Source organism: Vidua macroura, chromosome Z (assembly GCF_024509145.1).
Source record: "Vidua macroura isolate BioBank_ID:100142 chromosome Z, ASM2450914v1, whole genome shotgun sequence".
In the NCBI taxonomy this organism is placed as follows: domain Eukaryota; kingdom Metazoa; phylum Chordata; class Aves; order Passeriformes; family Viduidae; genus Vidua; species Vidua macroura.
The window spans coordinates 81,310,529-81,328,812 of NC_071611.1; the positions used below are offsets into that span (position 1 = coordinate 81,310,529).

The following is an 18,284-nucleotide window of genomic DNA, read 5'->3' on the forward strand; positions in this document are numbered from 1 at the left end:
TCTGCCAGTTTTGCCAGGTCAGTAATCTTCAGAAGGACAATGGGAACAGATGGGTGGAAGATGTGAATGTCTTAAACCCATGTAAACTGCTAAGTGACTGAGAGTCAAAAGCCTTATAAAGATGCAAATACAGAGCAAAATACAGCTTTTAAATCACACTAAGCATACAAAGAATGTATTGAAGGTCTGAGGTTATGAGGACTCACTGTTTACCAGACAGACATGACTACATCTAGAACTTCTTGCAAAATAAAATCCTGGTTATCTAGTAATAGTTCAAATAACTCTCTTCCCCTTGCACAGAGAAATCAAAACAGTTACATTATTTTACAGTTTATACTCAAGCATAAGCAACATGCAAGCACAAATCAGGTTTTTTCACATACCCATGGCTAATTAGGTGCCCCTTTGATAGCTGCTGGTATGAATTCTGCATGTGCTACTCAGGGTCACACAAATATTTGTTCAGTTTCACACACTCAGCTTTGAAAATGCCACCTTTGCAAGAGACCCGTTTGGTTCACCCTGGAGCAGAAGGGACTGGTCAGAGGATGACTGCTCAACATCTCTAGAAGAACACTTTGGAATTACAGAGTAGGAAAATGAGGTAAAAGGGTTGATATTTCAGCTTTCCTGAGCGAGAAGTGAAAGTGAAAAGGAAATTGTGAGGGCAAGAAAATATGACGTCGCTATGTTTAGAAGTGGTGGTGTTCTTTGCCAGCAGAAAAAAAAAGGAGCAGATTTTTTTCCCTACTACAAATCAAAATTTTTTGTGGCTTTAGCTACATATATTTTTTTTTTTTTTAAATTTATTTATTTTAAGTTAAAATGCTTTTTCCTCCCCTCTCTGCTTGCACGGGGCTGGTTTAAACCACACAAGTTTTGCTTCACGGCTTGGGAAAAGAAGGATGCACACAAGTGGCGTGCACTGCTGAGTGGTAGCTGTTAAATCTCTACCAAAGAATTCATCAGTTTTCCTCAACAGCTATTTTTTATCAATCTCTGCCTTCTAATCACAGGATGAGTTTCCTTAAAGTGGATGGAATTGGTTTTGCAGCCAACACAAACACTCACTCAGGCCCCAGCTGCCATACTTTGAGTGACCATCAGGATCACCCTCTGAACAAATATGAAAACGTTAATACCCTCTAACAGAGCTAGACAAAAATGAGGGAAATGTGGGTAAACTTTTTAAATCTGTGGAAAAAAAAAAGGTAAGTTTATTTCATCGCTGCTGGGAAATCGTGTTCACTTACTCACAACCACTTACGCAGCTTCCAGATTTCCAAGAAATGCTTGGAAGTCCCAAGAGCTCACATATTTATGCCTGGGATGTAGATATTTATTATTCATGACTTATTATCTGCTAATGACTTGACAGAATAGGTACACATTTGTTATGCCAACCTGAAAAAACACCAAGCGTATTTGGTTTGCTTATATTAATAACTGAATCAATAAATATTATCTTTATAGAGTGTTATAAGTAGTAGAGCCCATATTTTTTAAGAGTTTATTGATAAACAGCCAGATCTTCTCCTATGGAAATTGCGTGAAATTCAGCTCTGATTAAAATCAACTAGAATGACTCTAAAGTCACTTTGTCAAAACAATTATATGCAAGTTTTTTCACTCACATCATTCAGGAGTGCTAACTTATTTGAGTGGATAAAAAAAAAAACCTGACAGCTCTTCTTCAATGAGAAATATATCCATGTTTTTTGGTTTTTTTTGGTTTGTTTTTTTTTTTTTCTGTGTGAAAAGAAAAAATGAATAAACAAAGGGAAGGTTGCTTTTTTAATAGACACCAGTTTGAGCTGTCCTCCACTCCACCCAGATGTTTTGCATTACTGTACTCCTTGCATCATGCATGCAATATGCTATCTCCTTTGTCCTCCTTCTGGTACAGGACATGAGACAGATTTTCCTAATAAAATGCATGAACATATTAGCAGCAAGAAAGCAAATTATCTCACCAACAGCTGCTCATATCAAAGACTATCTATTTTTTTGTTTGTTTGTTTTAATCAATTCCTTCTACATTGAACAACATGCATGAAGTTGTTTTTGGAAGGGCTATATGACTTTGCAGAGATGCTATACTTTTTCAGTCCCTATTTATTTCTTTTATGCTTTTACTCTACAGCATTTTCTTCTTTTTCTTTTCCACCATGACTTAAACAAGGGTTCAAAATTATGGAGCAATATTGAAACTTACTATTTTTTCAAGGAAACCAAACTGCACAGCTTCAGACATGGTTTAACTTTGCAATTACCAGATAAGAATTTTAGTATGCTCTGTGCTGTTTAATTTGGGATTAGTGTAATTATGTATACACTAATACTAATTAGTATTAGTGTACTTTATGGAGGAGAAATGCTTATTTTAAAATTGATATATATTATAATTTATATACTTGATTTTTCCACATTACCAGATATACCCATGTACCTAACATGAACCACTTGAGCAATTTTTCTGCACTCAGAAATAATGTTTATCTGTTTACATTTAGGTATGTACCTAAGAACCTGGAAGGACATAGACCCTATAGACAGAGATTGCTTTGAGTCATTGCTAACAGCCAAAACAACAAAAATTTGCTTTAAGTTGGAACAAAAGCTGGAAATAGTGAATTCTTTCTGTGAATTGCAGCCAAAATAAATTATTACAAAATATAAATAATGTTGAGACACTCAAAATTAATGTTTGAAATCTTCGTGCCCAATTTGAGCATGATGCCAATGCAGAGAGCTGCTTTGCTTAATTTTTACGTATTTTTATATGATAATTTGTTAAGTTTCTTCTTGGTGTCTCTTCCTTCCCTGCTACCAACCCTGGCAGAGAGGACATCACTGAATGTTCCCCTGAGTCCAAAAGTTTTTGCCAGCTGGAGTTTAAACTACTGGCAGAGCCTTCCAAGCTGAACAAGTCTAATATTAAGAACAGATAAAAAAAAAAAAAAAAAAAAAAGAAAAGAAAAAAACTGAAGAAAAAAGGAAAAAAAATTGGAGTCACAGACTGAGCAAGAAGCCTCTGCTCATGGCACTGATCCAGTACCTGCTCATTCACGCCTTTCCAGAAGCCGTGGTGCACAGGGGATGTGGGAGTTTGTTCATAAATAATGAGACTTTTGGTAGCAGAATTCAAAATCTGACCATGCAGCTGTAAGAATTTCTCTGTAACTCCAGGTGCATACTCCCACTCATCTACACTCTATTTTGACGTCAAAATCAAAAGCCAAATGTAATGAGAAAAATGTGAAAATTTAAGTGCAGGATCCATTCCTGCTTACAAAGCATGTGCCATATCAGGGAAAACCTTAAATTTCTTAAAAAAGACCCAGATTCTTAAAAAAGACCCAGAAATTTGAAAGCTGTCTTATTTGCAAGAAAAACTTATAATGAAAAGTTTTGCATCCTCTTCACATCACTGCCCAAAGTCTTTTCTTCCAGCTAACAAAACAGGAGAGGCAGCAGCTCGTTTAGCTCTGCGAACACAAACACTCCTAAGTAAAACCACTTGCTATTTCATAACTTCTGAAGTCAGATGGTTGAAGGGGGAAAGATATGTTATCTCCTGGTTTCCCCACATGCAAGTGTAGTTCTGTGAACAAATTATAACCTGCCAATCTATCCACAAAAGAACAATAGCAAAAAGCATTTCTCTTTCCACATTATTTATTATGAAACTGCCAAAGAGAACAAAAAAAAAAAAAAAAAAAAATCTGCAAACCTCTTTAGTCAGCTCTTCCTAATTAAATTTGTAACCCAGCACCAAATAAAAGCAATAATCTTTGCTTTGAGACCGCAAAAAACAATTGAAGAACAAAAAGGGCCAAGATTGTCACTTGAGTAAGAACGGACAGCAGAATTCCTGGTGCTCTGCTCCCCACACCTGGTGTGAAAGGGGGGAAATCACCCTTGTGTGCCATGGGTGATGCTCAGACCCCACAGCAGTAATGGAGCAAAGGTGACAAAGAGCAAAATCAATTCATGTTTTCTGCTCTTGGACACTTAAACGGGTGGACCTTCCACTTCTTCACATTGCTGCTCCTCACCCTATCCTTGTTACCTGACCTATCCAGTGACCTGAGGCAATGAGAGGAAAATGCCTCCAACTGTGTCTTCTTCTCTCTCCTCTCTCCCTCTGGCCACAATGTTTGCACTTAGAGGTTGTTCTAAAGGACCCAGATTTGAATCACTCATGCAAATGCAAGTTCACTTGCTCAGGCAAAAGAAGCATCTCCTCCCCAGCACTCCATGGTGCTCCAAACAGCTGCTCCTCATATACCAGTCAGGTTGATAAATCTCTGCTCCTACTTTACGCATCATTTGAAAGGTTGAGCTGCCCCCAGCCACCACATCCTCCCCCTCCTTCTCAAGGTGAGATACTGCTCAGATGAACAGCATGGGCTGGTTTGGAGTGGATTGAGGTCTTCTTGCAGTTTTCAGCATGGCCTAACTGAGCTCTCAAGCCCCTGAGGAAGAGTGGGGTGAGGAAACTGCAAGGAGTGGTCGGTGTGCTGGCCACCATGAGCCCAGCAGAGAAAGGCAAAGATTTACTACAGCCACACCTGGGCCAAGAAATTACCAGGGATCTCTGCAGCTGTGGGGGACTTGACAAACGGCGTATCTGAGAGAAGAACATAAATCTACTTTCCTAGGAAAATAATAAAAAGGCTGGAGCATGGTTGTCTGGGGGTGATCTCTTTGCACAGCTTCACCTTCACAGAGAGGTGGCCTGAGCAGAGCCAGCAGCCCTGCACACCCTGTGGTCAGTGCCCTGACTTTGGGATCCTTTCCTGCCCAAAGGCATTTCCCCATTCTGATACTGGACTCTGAAATGTTGGAGCACACTGCCCAGCACCGTGCTTCTTTGGACATAAATTTCTTTTTAGGGTTTTTTTTTCTTTTTCCCTTCAGGCTGGCAATTTTGCTCCTCGTGCGTCACCACGCCCTATGTCTTCATTATTCTGCGTCCATTCCCAAAGTGATCAAGAAATCCACAGATCTCCCGTAACACAGCCCCTGACATCAGGCTGGAAATAATTCCCTCATCCAGGAAATAGCTGGGACACGCAGCTACCGACGGTTGCTGTGGAGAAGGACAGAGCTGCCCAGCTATTATTCAAGGTTTCCCAAGCTAAGTCACATGCAGCAGAAGGGGAAGACGAAGCTTTTCCTGCCAGCTTCTGAGCTGTGCCTAGCAGTCTTTATCCTCCCTGCTGCCGGACAAGAGGAGCACTGTGGATGCTTCCTGAGGCTGAGCCTGCCGTCGTGGTGTAGGACGCCTCAAAGCTCCGTGGAGGTCATAATTTCCTATATTTCTCCTACCAAGCAGCGCTGTGATTTTGAGCTTTAGATGGATGAAGCATCAAAGCAAGAGGCCCTCAGCCCCAAGCAGTGGCAGACTTGGATCCGCTCTCGACGGGGCTGCATTGAAACAATCAAATGGACTCCATGCCTGAAGAACACACATGGCAACACCACCCCAGAACTGGAATTTTCCAATCTCCAGCTAAAATTAAGCCGCGATGCCAAACCAAAGTGGTATAACAAAAGAGAAGCAATAAAGGTGCATGAAACAAAGTCAAAATGAGAGAGGAAAATGGGAAAGGGAAGGGGCAAATCCAGAGCGAAACAGTCAACACGTGTTTTGAGTCAAAGTAAAAAATGTTTTGCTGAAAGATTTGCCAAAACCAATACAGGTCTATGAAAGAATTCAGCTTTAATATATCAATGTTTCTCAGAATAAAGGGGATTTATGTTTCAAAAAATCCAACCACTTCTGTGTACAGAACTCATCAAGTTCAGCTTTGTTGCAGGTATGTAAGTTAAAAACCTGGATGCATTCTGATTAGTGCATTTTTGGAGTGCAATTTGTTCTACAGGTGCTGTGGTATAAAAAGGTCCATCAAAAGTCAGCTGAAGTCTATGTCAAGATTTCTACAAAGTCCTGTGAATTAGGCCTGGAGAGACTGGGAAGCTGAAGTACAAGATTAAGTAAATCCCCTATAGCTCTTTGAAATAACTAATTCTTAAATATGTATCTATTAAAAAGATACATTTTAAATTATAGTTATCATTTTCTTAATGATGAAATGTTTTCATCTCTTACAAATTAGCATAAATGCACAGAAACAGCTGTTCTATTTTCTTTTTTTAATTTAAACACGTTAATATAAGTCCTATATGTTAACACTTGAAAAACTTTCCCTCTGATGAAACCCTTTCAGGCCCAATTAGATACATGATTAGGTATGTCTCAGAGAAAAAAGAAAAAAAAAAAAAAAAAGAAAGAAAGAAAAGGTCTGGCAAAAGCCTTGGAGCACACAGATAATGTTTCAGAAACTTAGACCCATGTGGTTTTTGAAGAGTGAAAAGCACTTGTGATCAAAGGGGAGAAAGTTTCATGGGTTTTTAACAAGGCTTTTTGATTTTAAATCATGTATTATTAGTCTGGGCCACTCTTATTTTCATAAAGTCAAGACACTTAATACAATGTAATTTTGTATCCATAACACTGCTGAAGTTAAAATCCTGAACTTAACTGTACTTTAAAAGTTGTCCAGGTTGGCTGCTCCGCTGAAACTAGTGAATATAATTTTCAAATTGAATTACTCCCTGTGTTTTTCATGCATTTCAATGAATGTGATTCCTCTTTAAAAGCAAGCAAAATGCTCAAAATACGGATCGAGGTTTCTTAAAGACACAAATTAAAATTAACGCTTTGAGATTTTCCAGCAGAGAGACTCATAATCACGAAACAGGAGTGAGGAGCCTGAGCAGGGATGAGGAAGGAGATACCCCCTAATTCAAATTTGTCAGAATTTGGCAGAATTTGTCTTTGTGAAGACTGAAACAGCTTGAATAAGCACAGAGGTGCTGTGGCGAGGCTGCAGGTCCAGGTGAGGAGGGAGAAACACCCACGGGGTGTGAGACACACAGTGAGAGCTGTGAGCAGGGGGCTGGGGTTACACTGAGAGCCCAGGTCCCGGGCAGGAGAGTTTTGTTGTCAGGCACTGTGGGAATCATCGTGAGAGCTTAATGCCAGCCCCAAAACAGGCAGAGCTGGGGGAACAACAGATTTTGTGGTGGACTGAAACTTTGAAACTGAGATAATGGGAAATTTCGGAAGAAAGTTCCAGGCAAAGGATGATTTGAAACAAAGGGCTTAAATTCAAGCCTTCTGCTCTCATGCAGAGCCTTTTTTTTTTTTTTTTATCCTCTCCCTTTTTCTGCCCCAAAGAAGGGACTGGCTCCAAGGCCCCAGTGGGAGAGAGTGACTCACTCTAAAGCCACTGCACCAGGCAGCTGCTTGAGATGTGGAGGACCAAGATGCTGGGCAGGGAGTCTCATTACTCACCACTCGCATAAATCATTTTTAGCAAAAGCAGTGAGGAGCCACAGCTGGTTCCTGTGAGATCCCAAGCACCTTCTGAGAGGGAGAGAGAGCTTTCAGTAACTTCTGAAATTTGTGGCACCCTGAAGGAGGGTACAGCATGACACCCCTGCATTTCCCTGCACAAAGGCAGATGCATATGGCAAAACCTGAGTCCTCTAGCCAGCAGTGTTTAATTAATTCTGATATTCTGTTGTTTGTAATTAAAAGTGCTGGAGAGCTGTTCAGCCTCCACCAAGTTGTTTTGGCTCTGTTTAGTCTTCTTTTCTCTTGTAAAAAGTTTGATTGTCCTGAACTGTCTATTCCTGGGCTGCAAAGTGATGAAATATTTATTCTTTATATACCAAGGGCAAGACTTTGCAGGAAAAGCCTTTATATAAAAGGCAACAACCCAGTACCAATCAAGGTCACTTTTAGAACAAATGGTATGCCACCACAAACCGTGCTAACTAAAACTTCTGGAAAGAACATTGTAAAGGCACATCTTGCTTGAAAGTAGCAAAATTCACAAAAACAAACAGCAGGTTGGAATTTGTCCTAACTAAAGACTAGATTACAGGCAAAATGTTCAGTTCTTACCCCAGTCTTTTAGAGGGACTTATGAAATACACCCTCATTAAAGTCTTTTTTATCCACAACACTTTAAACAGGTCATAAACAATTTGGAGTAGGAACAGAAGGAGTGATATGACAAAATGCTTCTCTGCAGATTTGAGCACAGACTCCCGAACTTAAGTCCTTTTTCCTGTAACCACTTCCATTAGGACTATTTCCACATGCAAAGTTTTGGAACATCATACCCACAAACTATAAAGGAAAATTAAAACAACAAATCAACAGTGTCTGAGAACAGCCAGACCATAATGTTGCAGCAGATGTCGGGATTTGTTCTCAAAGGGTAAGATTTGCTCATAAATGGGTTCTTCAGTGCCTGAGCTGGAAAGATCTGCAGCTGCAGTAAGTTCATCATCCACAAAAATGGGGACAGTACAAACTGCACATTTCAAGTAGTTCTGAGTTACAGTCACTGGACTGAGTCCAAAAAACCTAAATATTCATGGTTAATGACCAAGTTCTGAACTTTTAACACAACGTTAATGTCAGTCATGCTCTTTGCAACAAGGAACTTCCTTGGACAGAGAGGCCTGCAGGGAAATAGTTGAGCTGTCCAGCCCCCCCTGTGCTGAGGCTGCAAGTCTCAGGGAAGCAGGATATTCAGCTGGGAAGCTGGTGAACCTTTTGAGACAACATGAACCTTTTCAAGGAGAGGCTGCACCATACTAGCAGAGCCCGGCAGCTGGCACTGAAGATAGATGAGCTTACAGGGCAATATTTGACCCCAAAAGAAAGCTGACAGGTGTGGATCACATCTGGTTTAGACTGGTGAAGTCTACCATGTGAATGTGGCGAACACTTGAAGTGCCTGTGAAAATACCAGGAGGGAAACAAGCAGCAGTAAGAAAGGCCATTTAGAACACCCACTGGCCCATGAAACACCGAGTAAGAAAGAGAAAGAAAGTGATGGGACAATGTGCCTGGGATGCAGAGATAGCCCCCAGATTACTGGCATCTGAGAGACCTGAAAGTGGTCAGCGTTGGACACAGCGCGTGAACAGCTTCTCTTGCTGCCATCATCGGAGACAGAATATCCACTCTTCACCTTTAGGACATGTATCACGGAACAACAGAATAGATGTGGTTGGTAAGGACCCCCAGAGATCACCTAGTCCAGCCCCCTGCCAAGGCAGAGTCACCTGGAGGAGGTGACATGCCCAGGTGGGCTTTGAATGTCTGTCTTGTGTCCACTGACAGGATGCAAAGACACCAAGGTGTGCTCAGGCACCAAAATATGGAGCACCCACAGACTCACGGTCAAACCACAGCTCAGGCTGAAATCTTACCTTAAAACTCTGCCTGTCTTCACCTGCCAATGCTACTTTAAGACATTGACAAAGTTACTTTAAGACAACAACGTTTCAGTTTCTAAAAACCCGCGCAAGCCGCAAGAACCGCAACAAAACGCGCGACAAAGGGACCGCTTCTCGCGGCAAGCATGCTGCAAATCACCACCGAGAAAGGAAAAACAGTAAATGCTTACGTTCATAGCAGTAGGCATCGAACTTGCTATCGGGGTAAGGGAAGCCTGTTTGGTTCTCATAGCGATACAGGGTTCTCACCCCGAGTAAACCCCCGCCGCACTGGGGCCGCGCCACGGAGGCCGGGTACCGGACGCTGCCGTCCGCCAGCCACCCGTAGTCACACTGGTCAAAGCCGTTCCTCCAGGCCACGTAGAGGTTCCCCACGGAAGCCAGGACACCCCCTCGCTCCTCACACAGCTCCCTAGCTTCCTCGAAGGTGAACTTCTGGGGGGCTGAGACGTGGACCACTTCATCTGCAGGAGGAAACAAACAAAAAAAAAAAAAAAAAAGTAACAAAGGCTGAGTAGCACGTTCCACCATCAATCAATTCCAGAGTCCTACAAGGTTGGGGACTTTTTCCCAAAACACGAGTATTTTTTTCCTTAAAGAGAAAAATAATCAGATAGCTGTAAACCAAATGTTCCAGGCCTGAACTTGAAGGTTAAACTGCCACAAAGCAGGAGCATTTATAAGCAAACTTTCTGCCATCAAGTACACTGTGGCTGGACACTGAGTCCCTTCCTTGGTCTCTAGCAGAGGTAACAGCAGCCCTGAGGCTCCACTGTGACCTCCTCTGTGAGGATCTACTCTAACCCCAGTTAGAGTAGAGTTTGCAGCTCAACTGAGTTAATTAAATCCATTCCATCAGAATTTACTGTTTCCATAAAGCAAATCTTCTACTTCTGCAAGCCCCCTACCTGGCTCTTTTAGGCATTGCTAGAATCTCTCTTCAAATACTCAAAAAACAGGAAATGTTCTTCACCAGCTGCTCTAGAGCAGCATCTAATGTTGCATTTCCATCAGTCTTCCTCTTGTCCCATTTGGAAACAAAGGTGAGGAAATGCACAAGACATGTTGCATGCACAAAGCCCTCTTTGTGTGGAGAAGCTGAATTAGTCTAGAATGTTGATAGTATAGTTCAGCTTCCAAGGAATAACAGTTTGTAGGCAATAGCCATCCAGTTGGACACTAAAACAAAGCAAATAGCACGTCTAATATTTTGCTTCCAAGGTAAATCACCATTGTGCAGTTGTCTTGGTTGCCTCATTCACACAAACACCCTAAAGAAAAGTCAAGCCTCTCATGTTCATGTCCTGGGAATGAGGCAGTAAACTGATCCTTTTCCACTTTTTCCTTAGACTTCAAATGAAACCAGCCAGACCTAAAATGAGGTGCTGGTGTTCCAACCAGCAGCACAAATTCAAAATATTTGTTGCAAGACAGCGATGCCCTCCCTCAGCCACAGCAGGCCAGGACACAACAGCCACTGTTGCAGGAAAACACTGCTTTTCCACACTAGCCATGCAATCTGTCTTACCCCCGCACAGGTCTGAAGGGAGCACAGAAAAATGCAGACAGAAACTACATCACCCCGAGCACTTTCATTCAGATCAATATTACACTTGTTTGGGGCCTGAAAGGAATGCAAGTGTGAAAGGAGGCAAGGTGCCAGGTTTCTTTTTCCTCCTAGGTAGAGGCTCTGATTTGTTATTACAGCTGTAGCACCCAAACCCATAATGGAACTTGCTTTATGCACATTGTGTGCAGCTCCCAGCTTGGAGGAAGAGGGACAGAGCGTGTCTATTGGAGAGGGACACAGATAAGGGAAGCAAAGAGCCATTTGTCCTCAGAATGGCTCACTCAGCTCTTCAGACCACAGAGGAAATGAACATTTTTTGTTACATCCTTCTGCATCTGCCCGCCAGCTCTGCTGCCATGTCCAGAGTGATGGGTGCAGTTATTCCACAGCCCCGTCCCAAAAGCAGCACCATGGAACAGGGGTGCAAAGAAAGGCCTCTCCAGAGCAGCCCTCTCTGCCCTGAGGACTGTTCACTGATCCTCTGACAGCAGCCATGGTGTATATGAAAACTAGTAGTTAAAATGCAATTTAATTGCAATTATACAGCAGATATCAGTCCAGTTAGATGAGGAAGTGAAAAAAGTGAAGAAGAATGATGAATTTTTGTGACTTCCGTAAACAAAAAACTAATTGCAGACAATCCCACAACCTTTCTTGTGAGGGAAACTCATAGAATACACAGGAAAATGGGTAAACAGTGCAAAAGTACTAGAAAAGCAATTTCTCCATCAAGTGATTTGGATCACTGGCTCCAAATGGAGCTTGTATTAAATGGAGCATACATTAAATGATGTAAATGGAGCATCATTATAGTTAGTGCTATTTATTCCTCTGAGCTGTCATCTGCACTCAGTTAAGGCAGAGATACTTAGTGAGGGGTTAAGTCTTGGTGTAAGAGTTCAAAATGCAGGGTTCTTCTTCAAGAGAGGTCACTTTGCAGAGAACTGACTTACCCAAGCTGCACTTTCTAGGCAGAAGTCTGCCTCAAATTTGCCTTGGAGTATGGCTGTATCTGCAACAGTGATAATCCTGCACATTTAAAAGATGAGTGTCATACCTTTCTCTGCACTGAATATATTCTACTGACCCCACATGGGATAATTTTGTTCATCTGTTAAAATCAGCTGCTGTCAAACAGACGTGATCTTTGTCAAGGATTGTTTTACCAAAAAACCAAACCAAACCAATTTTTAAAAAAGGAAAAAAAAAAAAAAAAAAACCCACATATATTTAAGGAAAAACACATCTTAACCAAAACAGTCCAATAAGTGAAATCCAAAGTATTTGACATGTAATTGGTACAAGAATTTGTGACAATAACCTCAAAAAGAAGGCAAAAAGGCAGCAGGGCAGTGAGCAAAATTCCACCATATACCAAGTAAATGTGCATTTATTTCAGGAATGCTAATGATAAGATAAAGGGCAAAGATGTTAAAACATGTCATCTTGTAATTGCTCTAGTTTGAGAGTATCTTTCTATAATTCCACAATTCTTATTTTTAAAAAATCGGGCAAAAGTCATATTGCAAATAGCAGTAATTTACTCTAGGAGCTATGACTCCTCCATTTGTCTCTCCAGTTTGAAAATAGATTAAAATTCTCTGTGATTAAATGTACACTTAATGTGCTTAATAATTGTTGGGACAAAATGTGAAAAACGAAGAAAGAGTTTAATAAAGGCCTTGAATCCAGAAACACTTTAAAGTTTGTTCTGTTTCTGCAAGCTTCTCAAACCACCTAACAAAAAAAAAAAATTAAGTATGGAGGTTTTCCTGGGGTTTCTTGATCTCATTCACTTTTAGCATATGGCTGAAACATCCCAACTCCTTCAAAGTTTTAAAGAGAAAAGGACTCAAGTCTCGCACAGAAACTTCTAAAAAGCAAGAAAAGTAATTCTGAAGTTAATGAAATGTATTTAATCCATGCAGTCTCTACAATTTACTCCTGTTTCTGAAAGCACAACAGCTTCCATATTTAACAGGAGGACAAACCCCAGCACGCTCTTACAGTGTTTTTATTAAGATGACTGGAAGCCCCTCAATTTCCCAGCCAAAACCCTGAAAAGAAGGAAATTAAGAGGGAAAACTCATCTGCTCGACAAACAAATGACATAGCCACCAACACCAGGCAGGGCAAATTCAATTCTGTGTGTGTTAAACAGCCACGTGCATTGTTTTTATAGCTGGAGCACACCCTGAGTAACCCAGCAATACTCTGCAGGCAAAGCCCAGGGCTTAGGCCAGCAGATGAAGAAAAAACTGGTTCTGCAGTACCAGGGGGTGGGGTGCAGAACGTGACAGTGTTTAGGCTGCAGACAATAATGTAATGTGTGTTATTGCTGGCTCCTGCTCCAAACCAAGCTTCAGGCTGATGGAGCAGCCTCAGCGGTCACTGCACTCCAAGAATCCCTAGGATTTTCCTCTTACATGTGTTTGTTTTGCTTGGTCAAAAGAGATACCTGATGAAAGTCAGGCTTTTTCCATCTTTTTACAAAATACAGGGGCAGATGAAGAAGTCAGATTTTTTTCTCTTTAAGACAAAAGCTGATTCACCTGCAATCCCTGAGGAAAAAGTTTTAAGTTCTACAAGAATCAGTTCTACAAATCTTATCAGCTGATTTTATAGCAAGTTTCACTGCTTTGATTCACTTTCTCTCCTCAGGACATGTCTGGGTGAGCTGGGCACACTGGTAGATGTGAATGTCATGAATCACACAACTTGAAAGCAAGGTGGGAAGAAGGGCAGGCTAGAACCAAAGCCACACACAGCCTGTGTTGACTGGGGTGGTGGTGCTGGGTTGATGTTTGGACTTAATGATCTCAAAATTCTTCTTACCCAGCCTTAATGATTCTGTGATTATTACTGTCCCGTCTAGAATCTGGTGCTCACGAGCTTTACCGCGTGGTCAGGTGCTCAGATTCTACAACCTTCACAGTCCTCCAAAGCCAGGCATTAGAAAATGCACAGGGATATTAATTATATGAAAAGTTAATCATTCCCATAGGATGAAATGCTTAACTCTCACAATAAAACAAAGCAAAACAAAACAAAACAAAAACAAACAAACAAACAAAAACAAACAAAAAAAAAAGCACCACCAAAAAAAAAAAAACCCAAAGCCAAGACAAAACCTTTCCAGTACCTTTTCATTTTAGTTCCACTGTGATAGTTTTGTTTGGGGAGAAGAAACACTATCTCCCACTAAGAATTTGGGAGCTCCTTTTTTTTTTTTTTTTTTTTTTTTTTTTTTTTTTTTTTTTTTTTTTTTTAGCATAATGTACCCATGGTGAACTCCAGACCTATTCATTTGTTTCTGAGAGTTGGAACCCACCAAGTTTATCAAACAGAGATGTCCTTTGGGAGTGTTAGAGCTCCTGGATTCTGTGACTACAGCTGCAGATCAGGGTACCCCAGGGTCAGAGACAAAAGCTGGCTAAGAGTGACAAAATCCCATCTTTTCTGAGGTTATACAGAGCATTCCAAGGGCATTTTCTCACGTGCACCTGTAACCTGTGGTTGCTGCCCCTCACCTGGACACAGCCAGCAGGTCAAAACCCAAGCAGTCGTGAGGCACTGCCATCACAACTTTCTTTTCCTCAAAACTGTGGAATCTGTTCAAAACTTCATTCCTAGGACATGGTCAAGTGTGCAAAGAAGCAGGAATACCATGACTCTAACACATTTACCCTCATGCCTTCAGGACCAAGAGCTCCTCTCTTTCTCTGCTGCTCAGGGCTGGTTCTCTGACACACCAGGGTAATAAAGAGGTGTCACTAATTTAACAATGTCACTAATTACCAAAACCACTCTGCAGGGCTGGAAAAACACAAACATCAGCAGCTTGGTCCAACTTTAAAGCAGGAGTCTGGACAAGATGAAGAAGTCTTTTTCTCTTGCACGTCAGAACAAGTCAGTTGATTCCTTTTGATGCACAGCAGCAATGATTTAACTAAACTTTCCTGAATGTCTTGGGTCTATTCTGTGCAGACCTGTTGGCTGAACAGGAATCCTCTTGAGAACTTAACCCTGCATGATGTCACACAATCCAAGGCTGGGTAAGTGTCCAGTGTAATGGAAAGGATCATAATTCTACCACAGGCCCTGAACTAGAGAAAAAACCATGATTTTCTCTGTGTCCCAGTTTTGAAACCTAATCTAGCTGTTGCTCCAGAATCAGAATAGACCCCAAAGAAAACCTTTAGCTGCCCAAAACACAGAAGAAACTTCTCACCTGAGGCCACATTTTAGACTAAGACTCCTTTAATTATGACTTTCTCATTCACAGAAATTTCCATGACAACAGCAAAACTGCATGAGAGTAGGTGGAAAGTATTCAAAGGACATCTGGTTTTGGTTTTCATCCTTCTTCCCTGCGCTCACTGTGGGGGGGAGGTGGTGCATGGAAGGAGGGCTGTACAGTCTTCCCCACAGACACCCCAAAAATAACCCTGTTAGCGTGAGGGCCCCATCTGCACGTGATGGGGGCTTGTCAGGCATCCACGGGCTCTGATGGGTTCTGGCCAGGAGACAATCCTGATTGGGGTGGTTTGTGCTTTGGCTCAGCACAAAGACACTCCACCACTGGGGCTTTGGTGGTGGCTCTATCTCCATCTCTGACACCACTGCGCTGCCAAATTAACCGCACACTGCTTGTCTGAAGAATTCAAACTCTTCCTCACCCACCACACATCTCCATCCGAGGGATTACACCACAGGAGACACCCCTTCAGCTGGTGGGATCCTCACCCAAACCTTTGCAGCTCAATCACTTTAAAATCTTTACTCATAAATCACTTCCTGCAGTTAAAAGTACCCTAAACGTTTCTGTTAGTGCTTGGTACACTGAAATAAGTGATGAAATATGAGGAATGTGAAACAGTTTGTAATAAAGCATCCTGGCTCGTACCTTTTTAATGATACTTTGACTCCAGGTTCTCATTTTTAACTCCAGGAGCTCAGAAACTTTCAATCCTTCCCACAGTTATTCTTCTGACTGTCGCAACAAAACTCATACTATTTAAATTAGAATTGTGCAGTCTTTAATCACTCTGGCTTTCCTCAGAACAAGGAAATGGCAAGAGTTAGCCTAGATAACTGGTTTCAATTTAAGCTAATAGTTTGTGATTTAAGGAGAAATCCATGTCTCTGGCTAACTTCCTGATTCCACATGGCCAAAAAGGAATAAAATCGAGATGGAGTTGCTCCTACAAATCCTCAGTGCAAATACCCAAATTAGTACTGCAAATTCAATGCACATTTATTTTAAAATGTATTGCAAGAATTCCCACCACCATTTATGGCCTTCTGGGGTGACACACCAACAGCAGCCAACAGACCAATAAGTGTTCAATGACTTCCATGGTGACATCCTCATTATAGCCCAAATTTTGATATCATTAGTCAGGCTTGTGCCATGAACAGTCATTCCACTGAGACAGACCCTCCAAATAAGGACCTCTTTAGTGCAAGCAATTCTAATAGATTTGGCATTGAATCAGGGCAGGGTACACAGACATGAGTTTTAAAATTCACATGGAAAAAGTTTGCATTTCAGCACACCCTAAGTGCCATGGATTCATTTTGCTGTGAATTAAGTCATGAGCTAAAGGTCACACCTTGCAGGATCAACCTTTGGGGAACGGGGCCATCAGAAATGTGGCACAATTTTAGCTCTTGATCCGTAAGTTTCCTACCAACACAGCAATCTAGTTTAGTTCAACCTTCCAATAACCCCACTGACATTCTAAATTTCCATCTTATTTGTGTGGGTGAGTTTTTCTGAAGTATAAACTCATAGGTGCTGTGTACTGTATAACAAGCTCCTCCTCTCTCAAAATCAACCTCTGTCCTAACAGAAACTGCTCCTGTTACACAGACAAAGCCACCTTGGCTCCTCAGCCCCACCTGGAAAAGGGAGTCTGGCTCAGAGGCTCAAGTTTCTGTGAAGGCACCGAGGAATGGTTTATCCTGCACAATGTGGCACCGTGTCTTCCTAGCACGTGCCTGTTTCTCCTCATCCAAACAGAGTAATTTAACTCCTCTGCATGTCAGCAGAACCTACCTACACTGTTTCTATGCCCTGTACCCATAAACTCCTCCTGGAGGTCGTAGAAGTTGTCACACTCCACATTCTGCCCTCTCACATACACACAAAAACCAACAAACAAGAAAACCAACCAACCAAAAATACCCAAACCAAAATAAAACAAACAAAAGGAAACCAAACCAAACCAAACCAAACCAAACAAAAAAAAACAAAAAAAAAAATCAAAAAAAAAAGCAATAACAACAAAAGGGAAAAGTTGGAGAGTCCCTTTGGCTAACTATTATAATAATCTGACATTTAAACTTGTTCAAAATAATGAATGCAATATAATGAACCAAATCTCTGCAATATTGTGCTCTAGCTTATACATTTATTAAAATCTGGATGTTTCATATGCAAGCAGTCACCACAATGCAGCTGACAGGCCACAGTGGTGGGACAGAAGTGTAGATGCATCCCAAGAAGAAACCAGGTCATAAACCTTGGCAAATGACATTTTATAACAAAGAAGGACCAATTAATGTCCATGAGAAATTGAGGACCTGCGCATTTTCATCCATGAGCACTGCACAGTCACTGCAGCCTCTTTGAACTCACAACAGTCTGGTTCCAGGTTGTTCCAAGCAGAGACCATCAGCCTCAGTGAGAAATGCTTCAGTTTTGACTTAAGTTCTATTATTGAAAGTTTAGTGATAAATTTTGACCCTGAGAAACTGCTGGCTCACATGCACCCGGGACAATCTGCTCTGTATTAGTCACACTTCTCTGTTCTCGAAGAGGGAGAAGAGCGAGAGATTGCTCTTCACCCAAGAATTATACACATTACGTTTTTGACTAGACCTTCTTTTTGTAAGCTAGGAAAGACACAAACTAAATTTAAAAACATTGATTTAGAGGAGATTCAAAATCCAATCCCATCAATGACTGATGGAGGATCGATCAAATGTCATGAATTGTAGATGTTCACACGTGCTGCTCACTGACAGATATAAACGGGACATAACTAAAATTAAGACCATGAAAAGCACTAACAAAATTCTGTCACTTAGTTTTCAAGTTCAAGTTACAAATTCTCAAGCATATGTGTTTTCTAGAGGCTTTGCAATACCTGTGCTGCTTGTATTGCATAAATCTCCAAGTTGTCTAGGACATATGTTCAGCTACTAAAAATAAAACAGTTACTGATTTCAGTAACTAAAATCTCTCTGAGTCACCAGCAGGAGAAAAATTTGCATGACCTAATCTATATCTTATCTAAAACAGATTACAAACAAACACTGAGCACCTGCATTTTGCAATTGCTTTTTAAAAGTATATGTACACCTATAAAGGCAG

At 41.3% G+C, this 18,284-nt stretch overlaps 1 protein-coding gene across 1 annotated transcript in view; it reads right to left on the reverse strand.

The window, feature by feature from the left end:
- VCAN (versican) overlaps positions 1 to 18,284 on the reverse strand; it is a 102,333-nt gene that overhangs the window by 56,386 nt on the left and 27,663 nt on the right. Inside the window, exon 6 of the mRNA XM_054003224.1 lies at positions 9,504 to 9,797. Coding sequence (XP_053859199.1) covers positions 9,504 to 9,797 — 294 coding nt within the window. The remainder of the gene's footprint in view (positions 1 to 9,503; positions 9,798 to 18,284) is intronic.